Consider the following 22,351-nt stretch of genomic DNA (forward strand, 5'->3'; position numbering starts at 1 on the left):
AGCGCTTTCAATTAGCCGTGGAAACACAGCCGCGGGACACTTCTTCCCCGAGTGGGCGCTAATCACCCTGGGAGTCGCTATTAATCTCGCTTTTTGAAAACACACACATACAAATTTCCGTCGGCGGAGATCACTAAATATTCAAGTCCGATTTCGGGATTTCACGCTCCTCAATCAGATCGGGTTGGAATAAAATAAAATAATTCCCTAATGGCCCGAATATAAGACGGTGTTTTTTTGCATTGAAATAAGACTGAAAAAGTGGCAGTCGTCTTACATTCGGGGTCTAGACATTATACTAAGTGACAACGCTAGATGACGCCAGATATCTTTAAAGAGAATGCTGAATTGCAGTTATTGCATTTTTTTTAAAAAACAAAGTAGATTGCTTTATTTATATTTTGAAAACTCAAAGCTATTCATTTACAAATGTGATTGCACTTTAGTTGACATATTTAAATGTTCAGATGTTAAGGTGTAATAGCCATTTTTTAAATGAGGCAAAATAACTCCAATATTTGTCCAATTTTTGTTATTATCATTTGTTTCAGATGTACTGTATACAAATTCAATTTGGTGTTCAAAAACTATTTTTCAAATTTCAATCTTGAAAAAGAGGGGGTCGTCTTATAATCAGGATCGTCTTATATTCGGGCCAAAACAGTAAATGATCTCATTGACTGCCAAAGGTAGGGGTAGACGTCCAATCCATTTTGAGTGGATATAGTTTAACGGGCTAAATGTTTTTTGGGGGGAGACATGAAGCTAACCACGTAGAGACTAAGAAATGAAGTAGAAAAAACAGGAAGTTGTTGACCGCGTCGCACGCAAGAAAACAAAGTGTCACGATGACAAACCACGGCAAAAATGGAGGGTTTTCCGTGTGACAGCCAACAAATTGCTTTTCCGTGAAATTGTGTTAGCGCAGAGTCAGACAGGAGCATTAAACACAGACGGGCTTGGGGGGCGGGGCCGGGGACTTGTCTATGTGGATGTAGCGCGAAGGCGGCGCAGCTAGCCTCGGGGGTTTGGGTGGCCAATGCCTGATGGAGTGAGCGCTCCTAATCAAAGATGGCAGCAAACAATTTAAGGAGGAAATTGGACTCGCAGGTGACGTGACGCCACCCGCCGTCACATTCTTATTTATATTGACGTTTAGTTTAGTTTGGCAGCTTGGCATCTTTTTTTTTTAAATCACCGATATTTTCTGTATTTTTTTTCTATGCTGATGAAACGATGGATGGTATGATTCAAAATTTGCGGTTTTACGTTAAGATTGGAGCTGTCAGAAGGTTTATTTTGAAAATCACCGATAATTGTTGCGATATGCTTTTTTCGAGGACTGCAGAAATCTAAGAATATATTTTTTAATGGAATGTTATATTCTTTGGTTAAATTTAAAATATCTTTTTCAACTAAAAAATAATGTAAAAAATAGCACTATTTAAAATGTCATTCTTTTTTATGTAAAAAAAACAATTTTGTCATGGGTTTTGAATTGAATTTTTTGTCCGCAGACATTTACGTTAACGGAAATAGATGTCCAATTCATTTTTTTGGGTGGGCTGGGAGTGAATTGGACATGGATCCTTTTCAAAGGCTCTAATAACATGATCATTTGTTGCCACCTGAAGAGAAATGTCATCTATTAATCCTTATAAATTGTGATTTATGGATTTGTTTGTGTGTATGTTAAGATTCTCTCGCTACGTTTGTCCAAACCGTGCAACGTAGAGATCTGAATTTTTTTATGGTGGCCAGAAACGGCTGTCGGATCCTAATAGATGAGTGATTGAATTTCTTCACCTTCTCTAGGTGTGTAAACTCACGCTTTTATCTGTTAAACACCCATTTTTCAAAAGAGAATTTTTTTTTATAGTGCAACAATTGTCTTTTAGTTCTAAACAAGCTATTTTCAGCTATTTCACAGACACTTTCACACAGTATTACCAAATTGTCCGGTAAATCTGTTCACAACTTGTCGGGGTTCCCCAAGTAAGAAAGAAATGCACTGTCTCCGACGATAACACAATTGAAAGGTGTGAATATTCATGGCAAGCGCAGGCGGAAATAGATATGAAATAAACAAGTACGACACCTCTCTTGGTGTTTATCTGGCGGCAGACGCATCAAAGTGAGTCAGGGCGATGCACCAAACGTACACGGAGGGTTTCATGCAAACACGTTCCCATTCCGAAGACCCCGCAAAGCCCAAGGCGCTTTAAAACGAAAGCTAGCTCTTTCCTGCGCCGAGCAATTTTCAAAACAAATGCAACATTACAAATTGTCGGTTGAACTTCCTGAACTGAGATTTGAGGCGCTCGCACTTGGAAGCCAATCTTTCGCTTTAAAAGCGAAATTCGACATTCCGCCACCAGCAACTTCAGCAACATTGGCTGCGTTCAATACATCTTAGGTGTCCTACTGTATTTTTTAAAACTAAAAGTCACGTTTGAGTCCTAGTTGTACCTGCCAAAGAATACATGGTAAAGAAGATTTTTTTTTAAAAGTCACACTGGAATATGTCACATTTTTGTTAGGGTAATTTTAAAAAAAAATCAGAAACCAATAACAACCATAGGTCAAAGTAACAGTAGTAAAATCGGGTATAAATACGCATATGTTCACATAACTGCTTTTCAGATAACTAGCATGAAAAAACTATGTAATAATCTTTCGGTTGTCAAATAGGGGAAAAAACACAAGTTGCACCTCAGTAGTAGTTGCGCAAGCCAAAGAATATCCAATGAAAAGGTCGCACCGGATTTTGTCCCATTTTTGGGAGGGCATTTTTTTAAATTAGAAACCAATAACAACCATAGGTGAAAGTAACAATAGTAAAATCGGGAATAACTACGCATGTGTTAACCTAACTCCTTTTCAGATAACTTTCGCATGAAAAAAAACATAATAATAATCTATCGGTGGTCAGATAAAGAAAAAATACACAATGAAAAGATCGCACTGGATTTTGGGAGGGATTTTTTCATCGTATATATTATTCAGATGTTTTTTTTAGCAGAAACCAAAACAAACCATGAAGAACTTGACATTCCCTGGTCTAATTTGATTGATTTTTTTGTTTTGTTTTTTTAGATCCCCAACTGCTCTAATACCTGAAGAAAAAAGACCAAAAGTATCAACATATGTATTGTGGACATCCAAAATGGTGAAAGAATGTCCCTATCAATATCGTAAACAAGGTACGTTTTTTTTTTCTCCATTTGAACAAAGCTTCCCAACATTGAAACCATACAAGATTGTTACTAGTGAAATTTTTTCTATATATTTTAATTCGATATACAGCACAAAAAAGGTCGCCAACAAATTCTGTTAAAATGTTTGTTTCTCATAAACAAACTTGTATAAAAATAGTCCAATTTGATTCATGGATGATTAAATTGACTTTTATGCTTTCTGTTCTGCAATTGTTTCACTACTGTAAATATAAATATATTTTCTAAAAGTTACTGTATATATACGTTTTTTAATATCTGGATCATCAAAATTTGCATAAGAAATAACGCAATGTGATTAATTGAGTTAGTCATTTTCTTATCGGCGTTGGATATTTTCTATTTGTTTTGCCATGTTTGCTTCACTAAGGTCAATATGAATATATAGTATAGTACTGTATATGTATTTTTGTAATATGCCTCAGGATTATTATGTTGTTTCTTCTTAAAAACCCATTTTTTGTTATTTTCTTTAACTGATTTCATCCTCTGAAAATGGTTTGATCGAAACCGGGTCATCTCGAGTTGTCGTTACTTTTACTAAATATTATGTCGTACGATGGTTCAATAATAATTTGTAATACTAAAAAATGAACAAAGCATGCTAATGTTCCGCACGGAACGGAACGAAACCCCTCGTTAAGATCGAGAGAGAGGGGAAAAAAACCCGAGATTGATTTGGCGGTCCCCGTGGGTAATTGTACTCAATCAACTGCGACTCGTCACCTCTTTGGTTTTAATGAAGTCTTGCAGGTCGTTGTCTCGTGTCGGAGCGCCGCTCCCATTCGTGTTGTCGTTGTCGGCCTGAGGCGCAACTTTATTGATTGCCCGTGTTATCATCAAAGATCGCGCCGACCCTTGTTGGCTAATCGGTCCTTTCGTCGCACCGATCGATTTGTAATGTCACCTCGTGGTTGGTCTGCTGCGTTCCTGAAATCTGACTTTAAGATAGTAAATTATACAGGCAAATATATATTGGAAATTATATATAGATATACCGTATTTTCTCGTATACTAGCCGTATTTTTAACAAAAAAATGATAACTGAATCAAGGGTACGGCTTATATGCGCACAAATTAGACTTGACATGCACGAAACAGCAAGGTGATAATGATGAAACGCCATAATCCAAGACATTGCGGCTGATACGGTCATTTATTTCAACTTCCTACCATTGCTCGCTCAGGGCGCCGCCATCTTACAGTAGTTAAACGTGCTCTGACTGGCTAGACGCGAGTAGCCTTGATACATGTGTTTGTAGTGTTTACCATGTCAGCACATCCCAATAGTTGTTAAGGCCGATCAAAGGTCTTCCGGTCCATCATTAAAATATCAGCCTTAATATACCTGCGTAATTTGTATCTCATGCTATTATTGCACCCAGTGCTTGGTGAACACTAGACCGCTACGGACACACTTCCTGGTTGTATACTGCCCACGTGACTTCCTTTCTGAATTTGTCTACGTGCAGGCAACACCCTTTCGGAATGTGCAATCCAGCAATCGGTTTATACCGTATCTCATAAATACCACGTGCGATGATTCTTCTTAAGATTTTCCAATCAACGTAACACATTTGTATTCCCTATTAAAACCATGAATACGGAGGTGAAAATTGTGAATTAGGGGGCATCTTATACGAGAGAAATCGTAAAATTCAACCATTTTAAGGCAAATTTTCAGGGTGCGGCTTATACGCGGATGCGGCTAATATGCGAGAAAATACGGTACATTTCTGATATTTAAGATTATAGATCTATATATAAAAACAGTTTAAATTTCCCAATTCTCCAAAATTTCCATTGCACATTTATTCACATTTGGGTAAATGATTTTACAATAAATTATAATCCATTCCCTCTGCCAACATCGTAATTAAATAATAAAACATCGTACAATTCAATGATTTTAAGGCAATTTTAAGGGTGCGGCTTATACGCGGAGGCGGCTAATATGCGAGAAAATAAGGTACATATTTATTTGAAAGCCTGATTTTATATTCATAACTTTTCCCATTCTGTTCTGAGAAGAATGTGATTTATTTGACATAAGTGATAAAAATGAGTAAAATATATATTTGAATTTGACCTCTATTGCCGTCATTGGATGTGAAACATGATCATGTCACCCATTTCAAATGAATTTGCTGTCAATGGCAGTGAATGAGTTAAAAAAATGAAACCATTAATATGTCTTGAAAATATATAAAGTCAAAATTGTAATGGGAGGTGACGCAGAAACAATAACCATAACCAGCCCATTTCCTGAAAAGTGAGAAAGTCACACAATCGGCGTTAACGTGGCGCCGCCATCGCTCAGCAGCTTTAAAAATAGATGAGTAAATATGAAATTAATATGCGCGCTCGGCGCCTCCGGCACATGCATTTACATGCGGCGGGGAAAAAAAGAAGGCTGGCATCCATTATTCGCCGCCGCCAAGGATGAATGACTTGTGAGGTATCGGCCACGTTTGTTAAGTCACTCTCTGCCATTGACGCTGCCGACCCTCCCCGTCCATAGGGATCGAACATCCGTTGCCGTGGGTGGGACCGAAACAGTTTTCCACCATAACTGGCACGCTCCGTAATTAGCCTTTCACAATCCGCTTTTCTCTCAGTGAAGTTGTCGTCTCGTTATTGGACGGCCAATTAAGAACAGACCTCACCGTGGGGGAGGAGGAGCTTATGTAGCCACTCCTTGGTTTCACTGAGTGTTCGTAGGTTTGAAGCTCGTAGGAGCGTTTCAAAACAAGATTTCAAGGGAGCAGGGCTGGTTTTTGCTATGGGCAACGTGGGCGACTGCCCATGGCGCAATCTATTTGGGGGTGCATGAGAGCCCAGCCCTAATGTTTTTTGTCGTTGCCCACCTAGTACTCTAAATGTAAAATACAGCGGTACCTCGAGATACGATCTTAATGCGTTCCAGGACTGGGCTCGTATGTCGATTTACTCGTAACTCAAATTGTTTCCCATAGAAATGAACTAAAAAGAAATTAATTCGTTACAACCCTCTGAAAAAAACACCCAAAACAGGATATTGGATTGGAAAAACATTTGTATTTGTTCTAATTTGCCATCTATTAACAAAGTAACAAATAACTAGTGGTTTAGTAGTACTAAAATGTGTTTAATAGTACTAAAATTAGATGGATTTCGCGGAGGGGAGACTTTTTGCACTGCAACGCGCTCGTAACATAAACAAATTGAAATGAACTTGGATTACGATGCAGACACACTCAAAAATAAATTTAATCTAACCTTACACTAAACTTAATTCTAATGTTGTTTTAAATTTTGATATCGTTCTTCTCCCGGCTTGGCTTTATTTGCCCCGCCTCCACCCTGACTGCACGGCAACGCGCTCGTAACATAAAATAAACAAATTGAAATGAACTTGGATTACGATGCAGACACACTCAAAAATAAGTTTAATCTAACCTTACACTAAACTTAATTCTACTTTAGTTTTTAATTTTGATACCTTTCTTCTCCCGGGTTGGCTTTATTTGACGACATTAGACGTCGACGTCAACGTCACTGTCACTTAAACACGATCTTCTGTGCTAAAACGCCTGTTGTCTTCAAATCACAATTTAAAAAAATTGACAGCTACTTCCGTCCTCTCCTTGGGTAATTTGTTTGTCATCTTCAACTATGACGAGATAATTACCCACCAATTCAGTGCATCTAATGGACGACCCGTGGCGCCGCCTCGGCACCCCTGAGCGTAATCGTCGTGTTCCCGCGTCCAAATTACGCTAATGGGAACCAAAAGCTTTTTTTTTTTTTCTCGCAGAACACGTTAGATTAGCGCTTTCGACGAAAGGGAAGTTACGTGCAAAGAACAAAAAAAAAGCTTCTTTTTCTAACCGCGGGTTTCTCGCCGTCTCTTGGCAACTGTCGCCGGCTGAAAAGACGGACAAAACGCGCTAGCTTCTTGTAATGGAGGTCCATTTTAATCCCCGACCGTGCTTCTCGCCAAAAAGGTTTTTGCGTGTCGTTAAAACCCGATGTTGAGCGCACAGACGGCTTTTTACTTGACTGTCGTCTCCAAGTTTCTCTGGCTGGCGTTAGCTTTCTTTAGCGATACCCGCGCGAATATTAGAATGTGGACACATTAGCATTTAGATGCCTTGTTTACCGCTCTGTTCTTATTTAACGTCGTGACCCTGGCAAGGAAACCGAGTTCCTCAAGGACGCGCAAATTGTTGACGGAGCGAAAAAAAAGGCTTCGTTTGCTTTTATTTAGCTCAAATCTCCTGTTTCTTTTAGGTATACGTATATAATGCTTTGCCATTTACCGCTTACATTTCATTTGTTCATTTGTACCCGTCTAAAAATATGGGTGTTGGGTGCATACCTGTCAACGTATAAGTTTTTACCGTATTTTATGTTTTTTGATCATTTCATATTGTGTACGCCATATATCAACGTTTGTACGGGATTGATTTAAGAACGTCTTTTGTAAAACGGATGTAGTTTTAGCCATTTTGGCTCTAATCCGGATCATCTCGGTCGCTGCTAGCAGACGAACGCGTCATCGTCGACTGCTAATATTGTCATGCTTTAAGCATGATATGAATGAAACTAATTCAACTTATGAACAATCGCTCGGAACCTAACTCGTTCGTAAGTAGGGGAGCGTCTGTACTTAATGCCCTAGTAATTATTAGGCTAAAGAAAAGCTCCAAATTTCCCGGACTTTTATTGTTTTTTGTTGGAGAACTTGTTAAGACCCTGACTGACGTAGCTTCTTAAAGGGACAACGCATGTCCATACAAACTCTTCTACACTTACACACCGGCTCAGTGAAATTGCTCATGGCCATTGTTGGCTTTGATTGATGCGTAGACCGTGTTGTTTTACCTTGTTTTGTCACTGGTCTTTTGGTCGTTGGTCTTTTGGTCGCCGGTCTTTTGGTTGCCCATTGTCGCGGTTGGGGCGACCAAAAGACCACGACCAAAAGACCGCGACCAAAAGACCGGCGACCAAAAGACGGCGACCAAAAGACCGGCAACCAATCGACCGCGCACGACAATACGGGAATCAGACCGGAATGACTACGCAACCGTTGCCCATACCAAAAGAAATCCCAGTCGCGTCTCCTCGCCCGAAACCTGGATAAAACGTTCTTCTCTCCTTCTCCTGGCCGGAGCGTCTAAAAATAGCGTCGGCGTGAAAACATTTTCATGCCGGCCAATTGCGAGCGAGGCCTCCGGTGAGCCGTTTGCCACAGTTTGAAGTCGAGGCGCCGATTTCATTGCCTCCGCTCTGTACTCAACACTCGCACTTATCTATCTCCGGAGCCATTAAACACAGACAGTCCAATTGTCTTTTCCGCTCTGGGCCGCCTCACTTTCGGAAAAACCGCCAGCGCGGTTGCGCTTTTCCGAAGTGCGGCGACCGGTTTGCTAGCGGTCGAACCGCGACGTGCGCTTAATGAAGTGCCGTCTCCCCGCAAATGAAAGGCGAGGGCAAGCGTATGCTAATACGGAGACGCAACTAATCCATCACTCTGCTTCGCCAGGAGTAATTAAGTCCAATTATAGACGGACCCCTGGAGCCCCCCCGTTGAGCGACGGGTGGTCTTTGCAGGGTAAAGAAAGGCAGAAGGCGTCCATGCAAAATAACGGAGGCGCCGAGGAGTGAAATATGAGAAGCTGTTGTGGTGGTGATGGATTGGCTCATTGTCTTCATGCGTGGAGAAGAATCTGGTTTCACTTCTGATTGATTATGTGGCTTTGTTTCATTTTTTTTTATCTGGCGGATTAACTTCATGAAATTAAGTCTGTCGTTTCATTTAATGAGTTGAAGTGGCACAGCGTTTCAATGAGGAGCATTGGACAAAATACAGTGGTACCTCGACATACGAGCAATTTGAGATACGAGTAAAACTTGGAGCAAATATTTATCTTGAGATACGAGACAAATTTTGATATACGAGCAGACATGTCTCTCTGGTCGCAACTTCCTCGTGTAATGTCTCTGTGAGCACTGGGTAAGCACAGTTTTATTTCCCTGGTAGTCAGTGCAGAATGGCCGAGCTTGCTCGCTAATACGAGAGGAGTATATACTACTTCTTGTTGGCAAGTGGTCGTGCGTTATCCTATTGTGAGGACATTTGTGTGCATCATATTATTAAATATGGACCGCAGAGAGGAAGAACATTGGGCAAGTGGTTAGCACGTCTGCCTCACAGTTCTGAGATCGAAGGTTCAATCCCTGGTGGGTTACTGGTTACTGTGTGGAGTTTGCATCTTCTCCCTGGGCTTCCGTGTTTTTTGGGGGGTACTTTGGTTTCTTCCCACATCCCAAAAATCACGCATGGCTATTTGCTTGAACACTCTAAATCACGTGTCAAAGTGGCGGCCCGGGGGCCAAATCTGGCCCGCCGCATTATCTTGTGTGGCCCGGGAAAGTAAATCATGAGTGCCGACTTTCTGTTTTAGGATCAAATTAAAATGAAGAGTATAGATGTATATTAAATGTCCTGATTTTTCCCCTTTTAAATGAATAATTGTAATTTTTTAATCCATTTTTTCTGTGGTTTTAGTTCAAAAATCATTTTGTAAAATCTAAAAATATATATAAAAAAAAGCTAAAATAAACATTGTTTTAGATCTATAAAAAATGAATATTCAGGGATTTTAATCCAGTTCTTTTAATCCATTTATTTTAAAAAAAATCTAAATATTATATATAAAATGGTCCGGCCCATGTGAAATCAAGTTGACGTTAAAGTTGCCCGTGAACCAACCCGAGTCTGACACTTTTGCTCTAAATCGTCTCTAGGCATCAGTGTGAGCGTGAATGTGGGTCTATTTGTGACCTGCAATTTTCAAGAAATGCCAGAAGTCAGCTGGAATAGGCTCCAGCACCCTTTGAGGATAAGCGGAACAGCAAATGAATGAACATGAACTCAATACAGGCTGGTTCTAAAACGCTTTCATGTCAGGTTCAAAGTTAGATTTTCAAAGTAAGCTTTATACTTTTCGGTTTTCAAATGATAGTCTTAAACAAGAATGAAACGTTCAAAACCCATTAGGCGTTGGAATCAGGGTTTGAACAAGACTGATGTGGACCGAAGGACATTTGGTTTCTCTTCAAGTCAGCGGAGCAGAAAATACAAGATGGCCAACACGAACATGCCGTGAATGTAATACACGTAGTAATGTCATGTCATGCGTGTAGTGCAGGTGAGCGTGTGTTGGAACATCACGGCCTCAAATGGGCCGTAATCACGGCGAGGGTATCCCTCCACCACGCGGCGGCTGCAAGGTGAACCGTGATTGCTTTTCGCTCTCGGGGCGTCGGGCACGCCTGCAAATTCATCACGCCGACAAATGGTCACAATCAAAGAGCGCCTCGCATGCCAAAGCGCCTCAATCAGAATGGTCTTCGCTTTCGTAGCGGATTCTCAACTCGTTGTTTGCTGTGGTTCCTAATTGCGTCGAGCCGCGGTGTCGCAGAGACTTTCCCAATAGCACAGGTTTTTACATCTAATTAAATGATAGAATCTTGTCAGAGTATTCAATAATACATGATTAAGACTCAGCCAGATCCAGTTGTTCTGCCATGATTTGTAGGTAGACAGTAATCGAGACTCGTTGTTTTCATCGTGCGACGAGTCGAAATACGAAATCAAAAGTGTTTCAAAGGGGAAAGGACATGATTTTTATCATCCAAAAAAAGTGAGATGTCCCTCGGTAGCAACTTTGGCTTTCTGGCCAACAGCGAAATACAGTGGTGCCTCAAGATACGAGCTTAATTCGTTCCGGGACTGAGCTCGTACGTTGATTTACTCGTAACTCAAATGAACGTTTCCCATAGGAATGAACTAAAAAAAATTCATTCGTTCCAACCATATGAAAAAAAACCACCCAAAACAGGATATTGGATTGCAAAAACATTTGTATTTGTTCTAATTGGCCATCTATTGACAAAGTAACAAATAACTAGTGGTTTAATAGTACTGAAATGTGTTTAATAGTACTAAAATTAGACGGATCCCTTCAAAATATTCCCAAATTGATGCACATAAATGTCCTCACAATAGGATAACGCACGACCACTTGCCAATGAGAAGTAGTATACACTCCTCTTGTATTAGCGAACAAGCTCCGCCATTCGCGCTGACTAACGGGAAAAAAACACTGGAAAAAATGCAACGCTATGCCCTGTGCTCGTAGAGACATTACACGAGGGAGTTGTGGGGAGAAAGACGGTGGCCATGATGTTCTTATGAAAAGCCTCTCGCGTCCATGCTCGTATATCAAGATAAATATTTGCCCAAAATTTTACTCGTATCTCAAATTGCTTGTATGTCGGGGGACTCGTATGTCGAGGTACAACTGTAGTAGATTTTTCACTTTTTTGGTTTATTTGATAAAAAAGAAAAGGACTTTGAGATGTGGCGGAACAAACATTCTATCGGATTGAGTAAAGCACCCTCTGGGGTGATGGTTTGTTCCACTTTGTGTTACAATACAGTTAAGTCCGATTCCGATGCGGTACGGGCAAGCGCAGAAAATGAAGTGGTCAGTGAGTGTCCATGTCGTTATTTCTGCTCATAAATCACGTTCAAAATGAGGCGGGTGGTCCGGGAAGTCTGGAGAGCGAGCGGCCATTGTGCTCCCCGCGGCACTTGATTAGTCTCCATTAGCGTGCCGGGATGACAGGACGCTAAGGCATGGATGAATGAATGAATGGATGGATGGATGACATGTGACTTTAGAAAGCCTATGCAAATACGTAATATAGTGTGTATATTGCTGTGTTATTTTCTATTGTAAATGTGTGTGTCTGTGTGTGTGTGTTTTTGTAATAATAGAAATTAATCGTGTGTGAGCATTGAAGGTATGCTAATGTTATTGTTTTTTTTTCTGCGAGTGTAGGTTAGGGCTGCCATTATTAATCGATTACGGACAACTGTTTTGATGATTTATTTATTAACTTTTTTCAAACTAAAATGAACTGAATCCAAGCAAGTATACTTTTGGGGTATTTTCTTTTTAGTTGAAAGTAAATTGAATTAAAATTGATATTTTTAATGCTTTGTAATTGGAAAAAAGGAGGGAAAACGGTAAATATTTTCCAATTTTGTAGTCTGTGGAAGGTTTATTTTTATATTTTTAAATTTTAAAAAAAAAGGTTTTTATTAATAAAAAAAGAAAAAAGTCCAAAATGAAAACTAACAATTTTTTCCTCACTTTCAATAATAACCTTGTTTTTATCTGCCCAATTATACATTGCCATACTTACGTAATATTCACACTGTATATAGATTAGATTAGAATTTTATTTCATCCCGTACTCAGGAAATTATATATAATAGTGTACTTTAGCGTGTTTTTGTTAGTGTGTGGGAATACATAAATGTTTCAGTATATTTATCAATATATAGATAGTCTTTCCCGATTTGAAATTCTGCCAGCCGGCGCCGCCCCGGTGGCTGAACGAGTTCACTGCATCAGCACATTTGGCTTCCCGCGTGTGTCCTTGTTCCATTTTTACCGTTGTGTTTTTTTTCACGCGTCGTCAAAGACGTGAATAATCTCAGGTAGTCGCGTCAGAGCGATTTATGAAATAATTAAAGATAGCTTCTCAGATAAGCGCCGGATGGATAATGACGTCGGCTCTCCGGCGTTTCGCTTTCCGCACTGCCGTTGGTTTGCTTATCACCACGTCAAGGGGTGAGAAAAAGAGCGCCAAATGCCTCGACAGGATGTTAAACGGCTTCCAAATGTATGAAATTAGCCAGTGTAAATGAAAGCAGAGCCGTAAGTAATAAAGCTTCTCGTCTGCTTTCATTCGGCGCCCGCCACGCGCACAAAAACAAAAGCGGCTGGCTGATATTGGGACGGCTTCCCCGCGGGTGACGTCGTCGATGCCACCGCCGCAGCCGTACAAAAAAAATCAGATTCGCCTGAAATGCAATTGATGCAAATCTGACATATGAAAGTGTGAGTGAGTGAGACAGCCTTTAAATTCATAGAAAGGTCTCCATTTTGTCAGACTTTAACATATACAGTAATCCCTCATTTATTGCGGTCTATTGGTTCCAAGACCTCCCGCGGTAGACAAATAGCTGCAATGTAGGGTTCAGTGTTTTTAGGGTGCCTATTTCATATTATTTGGACTATTAAAAGGCAACTATACTACAGTAATCCCTCGATTATCGTGGTTAATGTAGACCAGACATGGCCGCGATAAACAAAAAAACGCAAAGTAGGGTCACCCCTATTTTAAAAGAAAGAATCAGTACTGTACTTCAGTACTGAGTCCTAGTAGCAAGCGGAGGACAGGGGTGTGGCTTCCGCTTGCGAGTTTCAGTGTGGATTTTCACATTTTTATGAACTTAAAAAAAACCCCTCCATATTCATGGTTTTAATAGGGAGTACAAATGTGTTACATTGAAGGGAAAATCTTAAGAAAAATGATCACAAATGGTATTTCTGAGATACTGTATGAATCGAAAAGATCGTCTGCCGGATTGCACATTGCCTGCAAATTCAAAAAGGAAGTCATGTGAACAGTACAACCAGGAAGTGTGTCCGTAGCGGTCTAGTTTGTCATCCCGAGACAATGGCAGGCATAAGGAAGTGAGTTTTTTTCAACGTTTTATGCAAGATGGTTTTTTTTCTTGAATTTCATTCATAGACGTCAATATAAATTTGGTTTAGAGTTTTATCTGTTTATCTTTTCTCTATTTTGAAATAAACGACTGTATCGGCCGTCTTGCGTTACAGCCTTTGATGTTTGTCACCTTGCAGTTTCGTGCATGTCAAGTCTAATTTGTGCGCATATAAGCCGTACCCTCGATTCAGTCGTCATTTTTTTTTAGCGACAAATACGACGTATAAGCGATAAAATCTCATCTCATTTCATTTTCTGAACCGCTTTATCCTCATTAGGGTCGTGGGGGGTGCTGGAGCTTATCTAAGCTGACTCCAGGCCGCTGACTCACGCTCACACTCATACCTAGGGGCAATTTAAAGTCTTCAATCAGCCTACCATGCATGTTTTTGGAATGTGGGAGGAAACCGGAGTACCCGGAGGAAACCCACGAGAACATGCAAACTCCATACAGGTGGACGTGACCTGGATTTGAACCCAGGACCCCAGAGCGATGTCATTTTGCAACTATCCCAATCATCCCAAAACATTCCCGGAAAGACCTTGTGATACGAAAAGCCTGCCTGCCCACTTTTGAGCAGCTGTCACAGCGTCAAATGTGCAAAAAAAATGAATAAAAAAAAATGAAAAGCCATTTCCCGGCACCCCCTCCCCTCTTCCCCCCCCCCACGCTCATCTTTGCACTCAGTGGCTCTCTGATGTAAGTCGGCGCTGCGGGAGAGGTTCGGCGGCAGAGCCAGTGTCTTTCCCGGGGGAGATTAGCCGCAGGACGGCGGGGCTGCCGCAACCGGCGCGACTTATCCCCGCGGCTCGCCGGCTGGAGAGCCGGAATTGAATCCTTCTCACTGAAGGCCACTGTGACATTCAGCCTTTTTTTTGGCGTCTGGTCTTGCGGTGCTCAAAATGCTTCCCAAATCATTCAGTGGAAATCACAGCTTTATAAAGAGAGTCACCGTGTTTGTTCCTGCTCTTGACTCGTGGGCTGCCATTGACGGGGATTGACGTCCAATTCATTTGGCATTAATGGAAGATTCAAAAATATACAAAATATATTAAAAATACCGTTTTAAAATGTCTTCAAATAAGAAATGTATATAAAAAGCAACCATTCAATTCAAATAATTTAAATATCATTTGAAATGACGTGTCTAATTTAAAAAAAAAAATCAATGGTGTTTAATATTTAGTGTTTTTCTTGACTCTTCTGATGTGCTATCTTTAAATTAGGATTATTATTTTTAAAATGAATTAAGAAAATTCAACATTTTTTTGTAAATGTTTTTAATTGTAAAAATTAAAAGAGTAATCAAAAACTAATCAATTAAAACCAATTTATTTAAAATCATTTTCATCATATATGCAGGGTTTATTGTAAGCAAATATTTTTAAAAAAAATGCAAATGCATTAAGAAAGTTAAACATACCTAATGATTGCAATAAAAAAAAAAAAAATAATAAAAAGACAAATAAACTATAAAAAATTCAAATGCCAATTTTTCCATTTTCACCACATTTTCTACACCATTAATGAAGCAGCATATCGGCATCTTTTCTAAACAACTAAAACCTTGAATGACTTTTAATTCTTACATTTAATCTTCTCCATAGTATTTCTATTTTTATCTTTTATCTTAAACCCAGAATGATTTGGTTATCATTTAGGGAAGATAACATATTCATTTTCTAACCCGAGCGCGCGCTAAAAATGCAAGTTATGCAGCCCTCCAAAGCTCCCAGCATCTGCTCGCGTTCCCTCGGCGCCCCTCCTCGCCCGCCCGCTATACCCCCCCCATCGCCCCCCCACCCCCGCAGCATCAAAGCGGCGCTTCATTGGCTGCGATTGGCCTCCGGCCGGGATCAATACGTCTCGATCGATTGAGGAAAATGCAATCAGTTTGGACAGACGGCGTCTAAATTGAACAAAAAAAGCCTCCGCCCAGAGGAAAAAACCAGGAAGCGAAGTCGCTTCCTGCCGAGTGGGCGGTCCCGAGCCCAGCCGGTTGAGTGTTTTACTTTCCACTCAGTCAGCAGACACAAAAGTTTCAAAGTGGAAACAATATGTCCACTTTGTCTTCCCTCAATAGAAAAAAAATGCAGCAATCGGCATTTTCTCGCATCCCCCTTGATCCTCACAAAATGGGCGCCGCCGGAGCGAAAGCAGTCCGTCGACAAATGCCTTTTCACGTCGCGTGATTGCAGCACGTGTACAATTTCATTTTTTTACAATTAGAATACATCAGAGACACAATATACTCATTTTTAGTCCAAAAATGAATTGACACTCAAAAGGACTTTGACTTTGGCAATAGGAACCAAAATGGCTTCCTGTTTCATTTTTGGCTATCGGTCCAACTTGTACTTAATATTTCCATAGACAAGTCCACCCAATTTTGTATTGATCGGTCAAAGTGTCAACAGGCGATTAATGATTATCCAAGTCTGCAAAAACCAAAACAGAAAAGCAAGCAATGAATCAAATTTTGTTTTGTTTCTCGTTTTTAAAGCTTCCCAAAATCCTGAAAACCATTGTATGACTTGACGTTATTATCCCCAAAATGGCTGACTTGCTATTCAATTTTCTGATTTTTTGCAAGTTCTTCAAGAGACTTTTTCATGCATCCTGTTGTGATCGACAAGTTCGCCAAATTTCGTGTTAATCGGTAAAACCGTGGGGTAGGATTATAACCATTTTTTAAAAATCCCCAACGATCCATGTTTGACACCAAAATGGCTGACTTCCTGTTTAATTTGGACTATTATTCCAAAACACTTTTTCGGACATCCGATTGTGATCGAGAAGCCCACCAAATTGTGTTAATCGATAAAACTGTTGTCACAGGATAAGTTTACAACCACTTCCACTTTCCAAAAATCCCCAGCGATCCATGTTTGGCACCAAAATGGCTGACTTCCTGTTTAATTTGGACTATTATTCCAAGACACTTTTTCTGGCATCCGATTGTGATCGAGAAGCCCACCAAATTTTGTGTTAATCGAAAGTACTGTCTCCACAGGATAAGTTTATGACCACTTCCACTTTCCAAAAATTCCCAGCGATCCATGTTTGACCCCAAAATGGCTGACTTCCTGTTTAATTTGGACTATTATTCCAAGACACCTTGTTACGATGGACATATCCACCAATTTATTTAAATTTTGAAAAGTCTCTAAATCGGCTACTTGACTTTGACTCAACCCAAAAAAAATGCCCGAATTTTATGACCCACCAATGTTGTTCGACTCCAAATGCACATTTTATAAGTCCTTCCCAAAAAATCTTTTCCTTCCCAGTAACGAACAAAGAATCGTAACCCGATGAACCAAAATTGCTTAGAGAGCAGCGGCGTAAAACTAATTAAAAGACATCAAGTCCAATTTGTTTGATTGCCCAAAGAGACTCGAGCAGATAAATTTAAGCGCTAAACGGTTGTGACATTGAAAGCGGCCTCATCTGCCCTTGTCATGGAAACAATGCGGCTGCAATTTCGAAACAAATCGTTCCCATTGGCCGTCAAAAACAAAGAGCCCGTGGACATCTATCACGGTCAAAGGCGGCCAGTGCGTAAAATAACCCAAATAAAACTCAACAGTACATGGACTCAGACTTACCATCCTTCCCGATGAGGAAGTCCAGGTAGCGGTAGGTGTAAGCCACACCCACTTTAGTCTCCACCTGAGGTCTTTTCAGCGTGGAGTAAATCTTGCCCGGCGACTTCTCGCCCGAGTTGGGCTTCATTTTACGTAGTCCGCAGCCCATGGCGCTCTTCTGTTTGCCGCTGAGCCTGAAGAACAAGCGAATGTTCGTTGTGAACCAAAATTCGGAATTCAGCTTTTTTCCTCCAAGTTTATCGGTAAAATAATTTGCGGGAAACCCCCTTGACTCATATCTCAAATGAAAGCTCTCGGAGAGGGGTTTTCAAATCTGTAAGCGTTTTGAAAATATTTCGTCATATAATATTACAATCCTCAAACAAGTCATTTAATAAATCAGAGGCAGAAACTTTTTTGATACGATTTTCCATGAAGGGCTCCCGATGACGATTATTTCAAGCTAGGACGATACAATTATCACTACTTGGGTTGGGAAATTTCTTTACGATAATGCAAAATATTGTTTACATTACCATATGCATATTTATTTTCACAACTCTAAAAAATTGTGCTATGTGCGTAGTCATGCAAAATTTTAATCGTCAATAAATGGAGTAAAACAGATTATGACGAGAGGCTTTCCAAAAACACTACATAACCCTTTTGTCTCTATTTGTTCATTTGATCCAAAAAGCGATTCGCTTCATAATGTCGAATATTCGGGTAATCATTGTCAAAAATGCATTTGTAATAAACCCAATGAAGTCATATGTCAAATGAAAACACTTAATGAGGGCTTTTTACTTATGGAATTGTTTTGGAAATATATCCTCACATGTTCTCACCATTTTGAAAAAAAAACATTTATTTTTTAATAACCATTAGGAAAATCAGTTTGCAAACCAGTTGTCTTAACTAAAAATGTTTTTTTTAATGATAAGGCACTTCCATCCCTTGTTTTTTCCCCACACGTGGTGAACGAAAAAAAATCTTTATTTTTTATTTTTTTTAAGAAAAAAAAAAAAGATTAAAGTAGCCAATTTCACCGCTTTTTTCATTCCTCTCTACAAACTTAAACGCTCGTTATTTTGCCGCCAGCCTCGAAAATTCTTCCGAAAAAAACCCATCGTAGCAAAAGATGAGCTGCCAGATTAGCCATCTTTTCCCCAAAAACAACAATATGCATTCTTCCAATATTGTTTCGCGCATTCTTTTTGTTTCTTTAGTTTGAACCGTTGGAGAACTTTGCTTTTTAATCACCAACCTTGTTGCGTAAAAATGCCGCACTTGAATAATAGAACATATCAATGCTTTTTGCCGCTTTGTACCAGTCTTCCCTTTGTTCGTAGAACTATTGCGAATCGTGTTCGACGGAAAAGAGCTCATTAATTTTCATTCCACTCACTCCGAGACGCAAAAGCGAAACCTGTGAATAGCGAAAGCGCGTTAAAACGACATTGTTACGACTGCCGACGACTTGATTTGGGCAACAGAACCGGCGGCGCATCAACACGGGTGGTAAGAACGCACGCTGTGTGGAAGGTAGACAAGCGTGAAGCATTAAAGAAACATGGGAGGAAATGAATATTCACGTACTCATTGGGAAGAGGGTGCGAGGCAGAGTACACGCGGGTAAGCCGCTTGAAATAAATAAATAAAGGAGAGTAAATAAGGCTGATTTTTCACGCCGTTGCGCGTCTTTGTTCCCACCAGAGAGCCAATGAAAGGCAAACAAGCGTGAAGGAGGAGGAGAAGACGGGAAAGGCGGACATCAAAATGAAAGGATGAACATGGATTGGAAATCATATATGAGGTATGTTATGGATGAATTATGACATTAATATGTGGGGCGGATGAATTCAATCAAGGGTGTCCATCTCTGTTTGGTCTGTAGGCCACATTCATGCCAACTCATACTTATTTTTTTTTTTCAGATTAGATTAGAACTTTATTTCATCCCATATTTGGGAAATTTCTTGGTTGCGGTAGCAAGACAGACACAAGACACACAAGACATTGTAGACCTAGTTAAGAATATATATTATATATATATATATATATATATATATATATATATATATATATATATATATATATATATATATATATATATATATATATAATACGTCTCATCTCATTTTCTGAACAGCTTTATCCTCACTAGGCTCGTGGGGGGGTGGTGGAGCCCAACCATTCACGCTCACTCTCATACCTAGGGGCAATTTAGAGTGTCAGATCAGCTTGCCAATGCATGTCTTTAGAATGTGGGAGGAAACCGGAGTACCCGGAGAAAACCCACGCAGGCCCGGGAGAACATGCAAACTCCAACTTCACGTATTTTATGTTTTTTTTATCATTTCAAATTGCGTACACCACATAACAACTTTTGTCCAAGAAAATTATTAATTAAAAAAAAAAGTTTTTTGTAAAACTGGAGCCTATTCCAACTACCTATGGGCAGAAAGTGGGGAACAACCTTGAATAGTTTTAAGGCAGTGGTGTCAATCAATTGGCCCAAGGGCCGGGAGCATACCTTTTCCCATATTTTATACGTTTTTTAATCATTTCAAATTGTGTACGCCGTGTAACATTTTTTTAAGTATGTTTTTTTGTATGTTTTACCCGTTTCGGCTCTAATCCTTATCGTCTCGGTCACTGGTAGCAGACGAAAACGTCATCGTCGACTGCTAATATTGTCATGCTTTAAGCATGATATACGTATGCGCATCAATCATTCCGCCTTTTCACTATATAAATATAGCGCGCCAGCAAGCAATGTACCCAGACGGTCAAACTGTCAGCACCATACAGCAACATCTACACAATCTTCAATGTAGTGCACCAACTGATTGGGCACCCCGTCCATTTTGGAGAAATTTTTTGACTTTTAAGTGCGCCCTATCTGAGTAAATATGTGTCGCGTTGCATTTGTAGTTTTTTTAAAAATCGCTTAATAAGGGGAATTGCAATCATTAATAAGGGGAGCAATTGGCCAATTAGCTCTCATGTGGGTGGGGCCCGTTTTTTTTTTGTTTTTCCCACTTCCTAGACTGGAAGTGGGAAAAACAGTGGAAGTGGGGAAAAAATTACTTGAGATACGCCAATAAAAATTATAGGAATCGCTATGTGAAATTTGCTTTTCGCACATTAACCCGCCAAGAAAATGATTTTTAACGTTTATACCGTCCAACAGATGGACGGATTCTTGAATGAATACTAAATTGTCTTTTTGCCATTCCAAATCAGACGTTGGTCTATTTAAGGACCGTCTCATGCTATTGTGAGGACACAATGAAGAATAGCACAGGAAGCTCGGGGGGGAGGCTCGGGAATTGTCCTCATGGTAGGATGAGGTGGGGGAGGGGGGCGGTTTGACGAGCAGGAAGTGCACCCGCCTAGTCAGGGAGGGGGCCGTAGCGGAACTGTAATTTTACGCTAAATTTTTCCTAGGTATGAGTGTGAGCGTGAATGGTTGTCCTTTGTCTCCTTGGCTTTTCCACGGGTACTCCGGTTTCGTCCCTCATCCCAAAAACACGCATGCTAGGCTAATTGTATGCTAAATCGTGCCTAGCTATGAGCGATTGGGTGTTTGTCTGCTTGCGATTGGCTGGCAACCAATTAAAGGCGTCCCCCGGCTGGTGCCCTGGAATAGGCTCCGGCACCCCCAGTGACCCTTGCGAGGCAAATATGAAACTGATATATATATATTTTTATGTTTTTAAAAATCCAGACCAAGCCTTAACCATTCAGTTTCAAACATCTTTTTTTAAATTCATGTTCCCCCCAATTTCAATACTTTAGCTTCATAGCTAACTGCGCTAGCGAATGTGCTTCCAGCCCCGCCTTGAAATTTCAGTCAACAGTTTCAACAGGAAACAAACGCCGTTCTGCATATTTGAATAAACCTGCACGTACTTTCCAATCTCGCTTGCGACAAAACAGGAAGACGACAACTGTCGGTTTCCCGCTTCCTGCGAGCGAGCGTTATTTTCGTCGTTTGGATGTTTTCTAACACGAGCGCCTTCGCCGTTAGCACCAACGCAGGCGGTGGTGAAGGCTAAAAATGAGCAAACTAGCCAAAACTTTTGATTTAAATGTGAACGAGGACCAAACCGACAAAATGTCAACTTGAAAAATGACAGAATGCACATTTAGGACCCTGGCCAAAAGCCTCCACCGCCACCTCAAGACACACACACGGACACACACACACACACACACACACACACACACACACGGACGTTGTCCGCCAGATGAAGGCTGCCATCGCCATGGGAACGAGCCCCTCGCCGACTGTCGGCTTCTGAGAAGAATAATAGGCAGCAATCTTTCCTTCTCCCGCCTTTCATTGTCACTTTCTCTCTTTCCGCGGGGCTTCGGGACCACCATCGACACCACCTTCTTCCTCTCGCACGCCTTGGGCGCCCACGAGTTTGATTTGCAAAGCATAATCCATCCGCACCGGGATTTGTCGAGGCAAACCCGGCCTGGAAAATAACGCTGCAAATTCGAAGGGAGACAAAATTGGCTTCGTGTTCCATTTGGGGGGGGAAAGTACACACGTTGAATTTTTTTTTTAAGTGTCAGAAACAGCTCGGAGGCATTTGTTCATTCGTTTTCCGTATCGGTTATCGTCACAAGGGTCGACGGGGGCGCTGGTGCCTATTCCGGCTACCTGTGGGGAGCAACCTTGAATCGTTTTAAGGCAGTGGTGTCAAACGATTCGGCCATGGGCTGGAAGCATACCTGTCAACGTTTTTCCCGTATTTTATACGTTTTATGATGATTTCAAATTGTGTACGCCGTGTGAAAAAATTTTGAAGTACATATTTTTTGTAAAAGCGATCTCATGTTACCCATTTGGGCTCTAATCCGGATCGTCTCGATCA

The 22,351-nt window shown here is 40.5% G+C and overlaps 1 protein-coding gene across 1 annotated transcript in view; it reads right to left on the bottom strand.

Annotated features, from left to right (window-relative positions):
• rftn1b (raftlin, lipid raft linker 1b) overlaps window positions 1-22,351 on the bottom strand; it is a 64,684-nt gene that overhangs the window by 37,371 nt on the left and 4,962 nt on the right. The window contains exon 2 of the mRNA XM_077598841.1: window positions 17,481-17,653. Coding sequence (XP_077454967.1) covers window positions 17,481-17,628 — 148 coding nt within the window. The 5' untranslated portion in view covers window positions 17,629-17,653. The remainder of the gene's footprint in view (window positions 1-17,480; window positions 17,654-22,351) is intronic.

This window comes from Stigmatopora argus, chromosome 4 (genome assembly GCF_051989625.1).
Source record: "Stigmatopora argus isolate UIUO_Sarg chromosome 4, RoL_Sarg_1.0, whole genome shotgun sequence".
NCBI classification, from domain to species: Eukaryota; Metazoa; Chordata; class Actinopteri; order Syngnathiformes; family Syngnathidae; genus Stigmatopora; species Stigmatopora argus.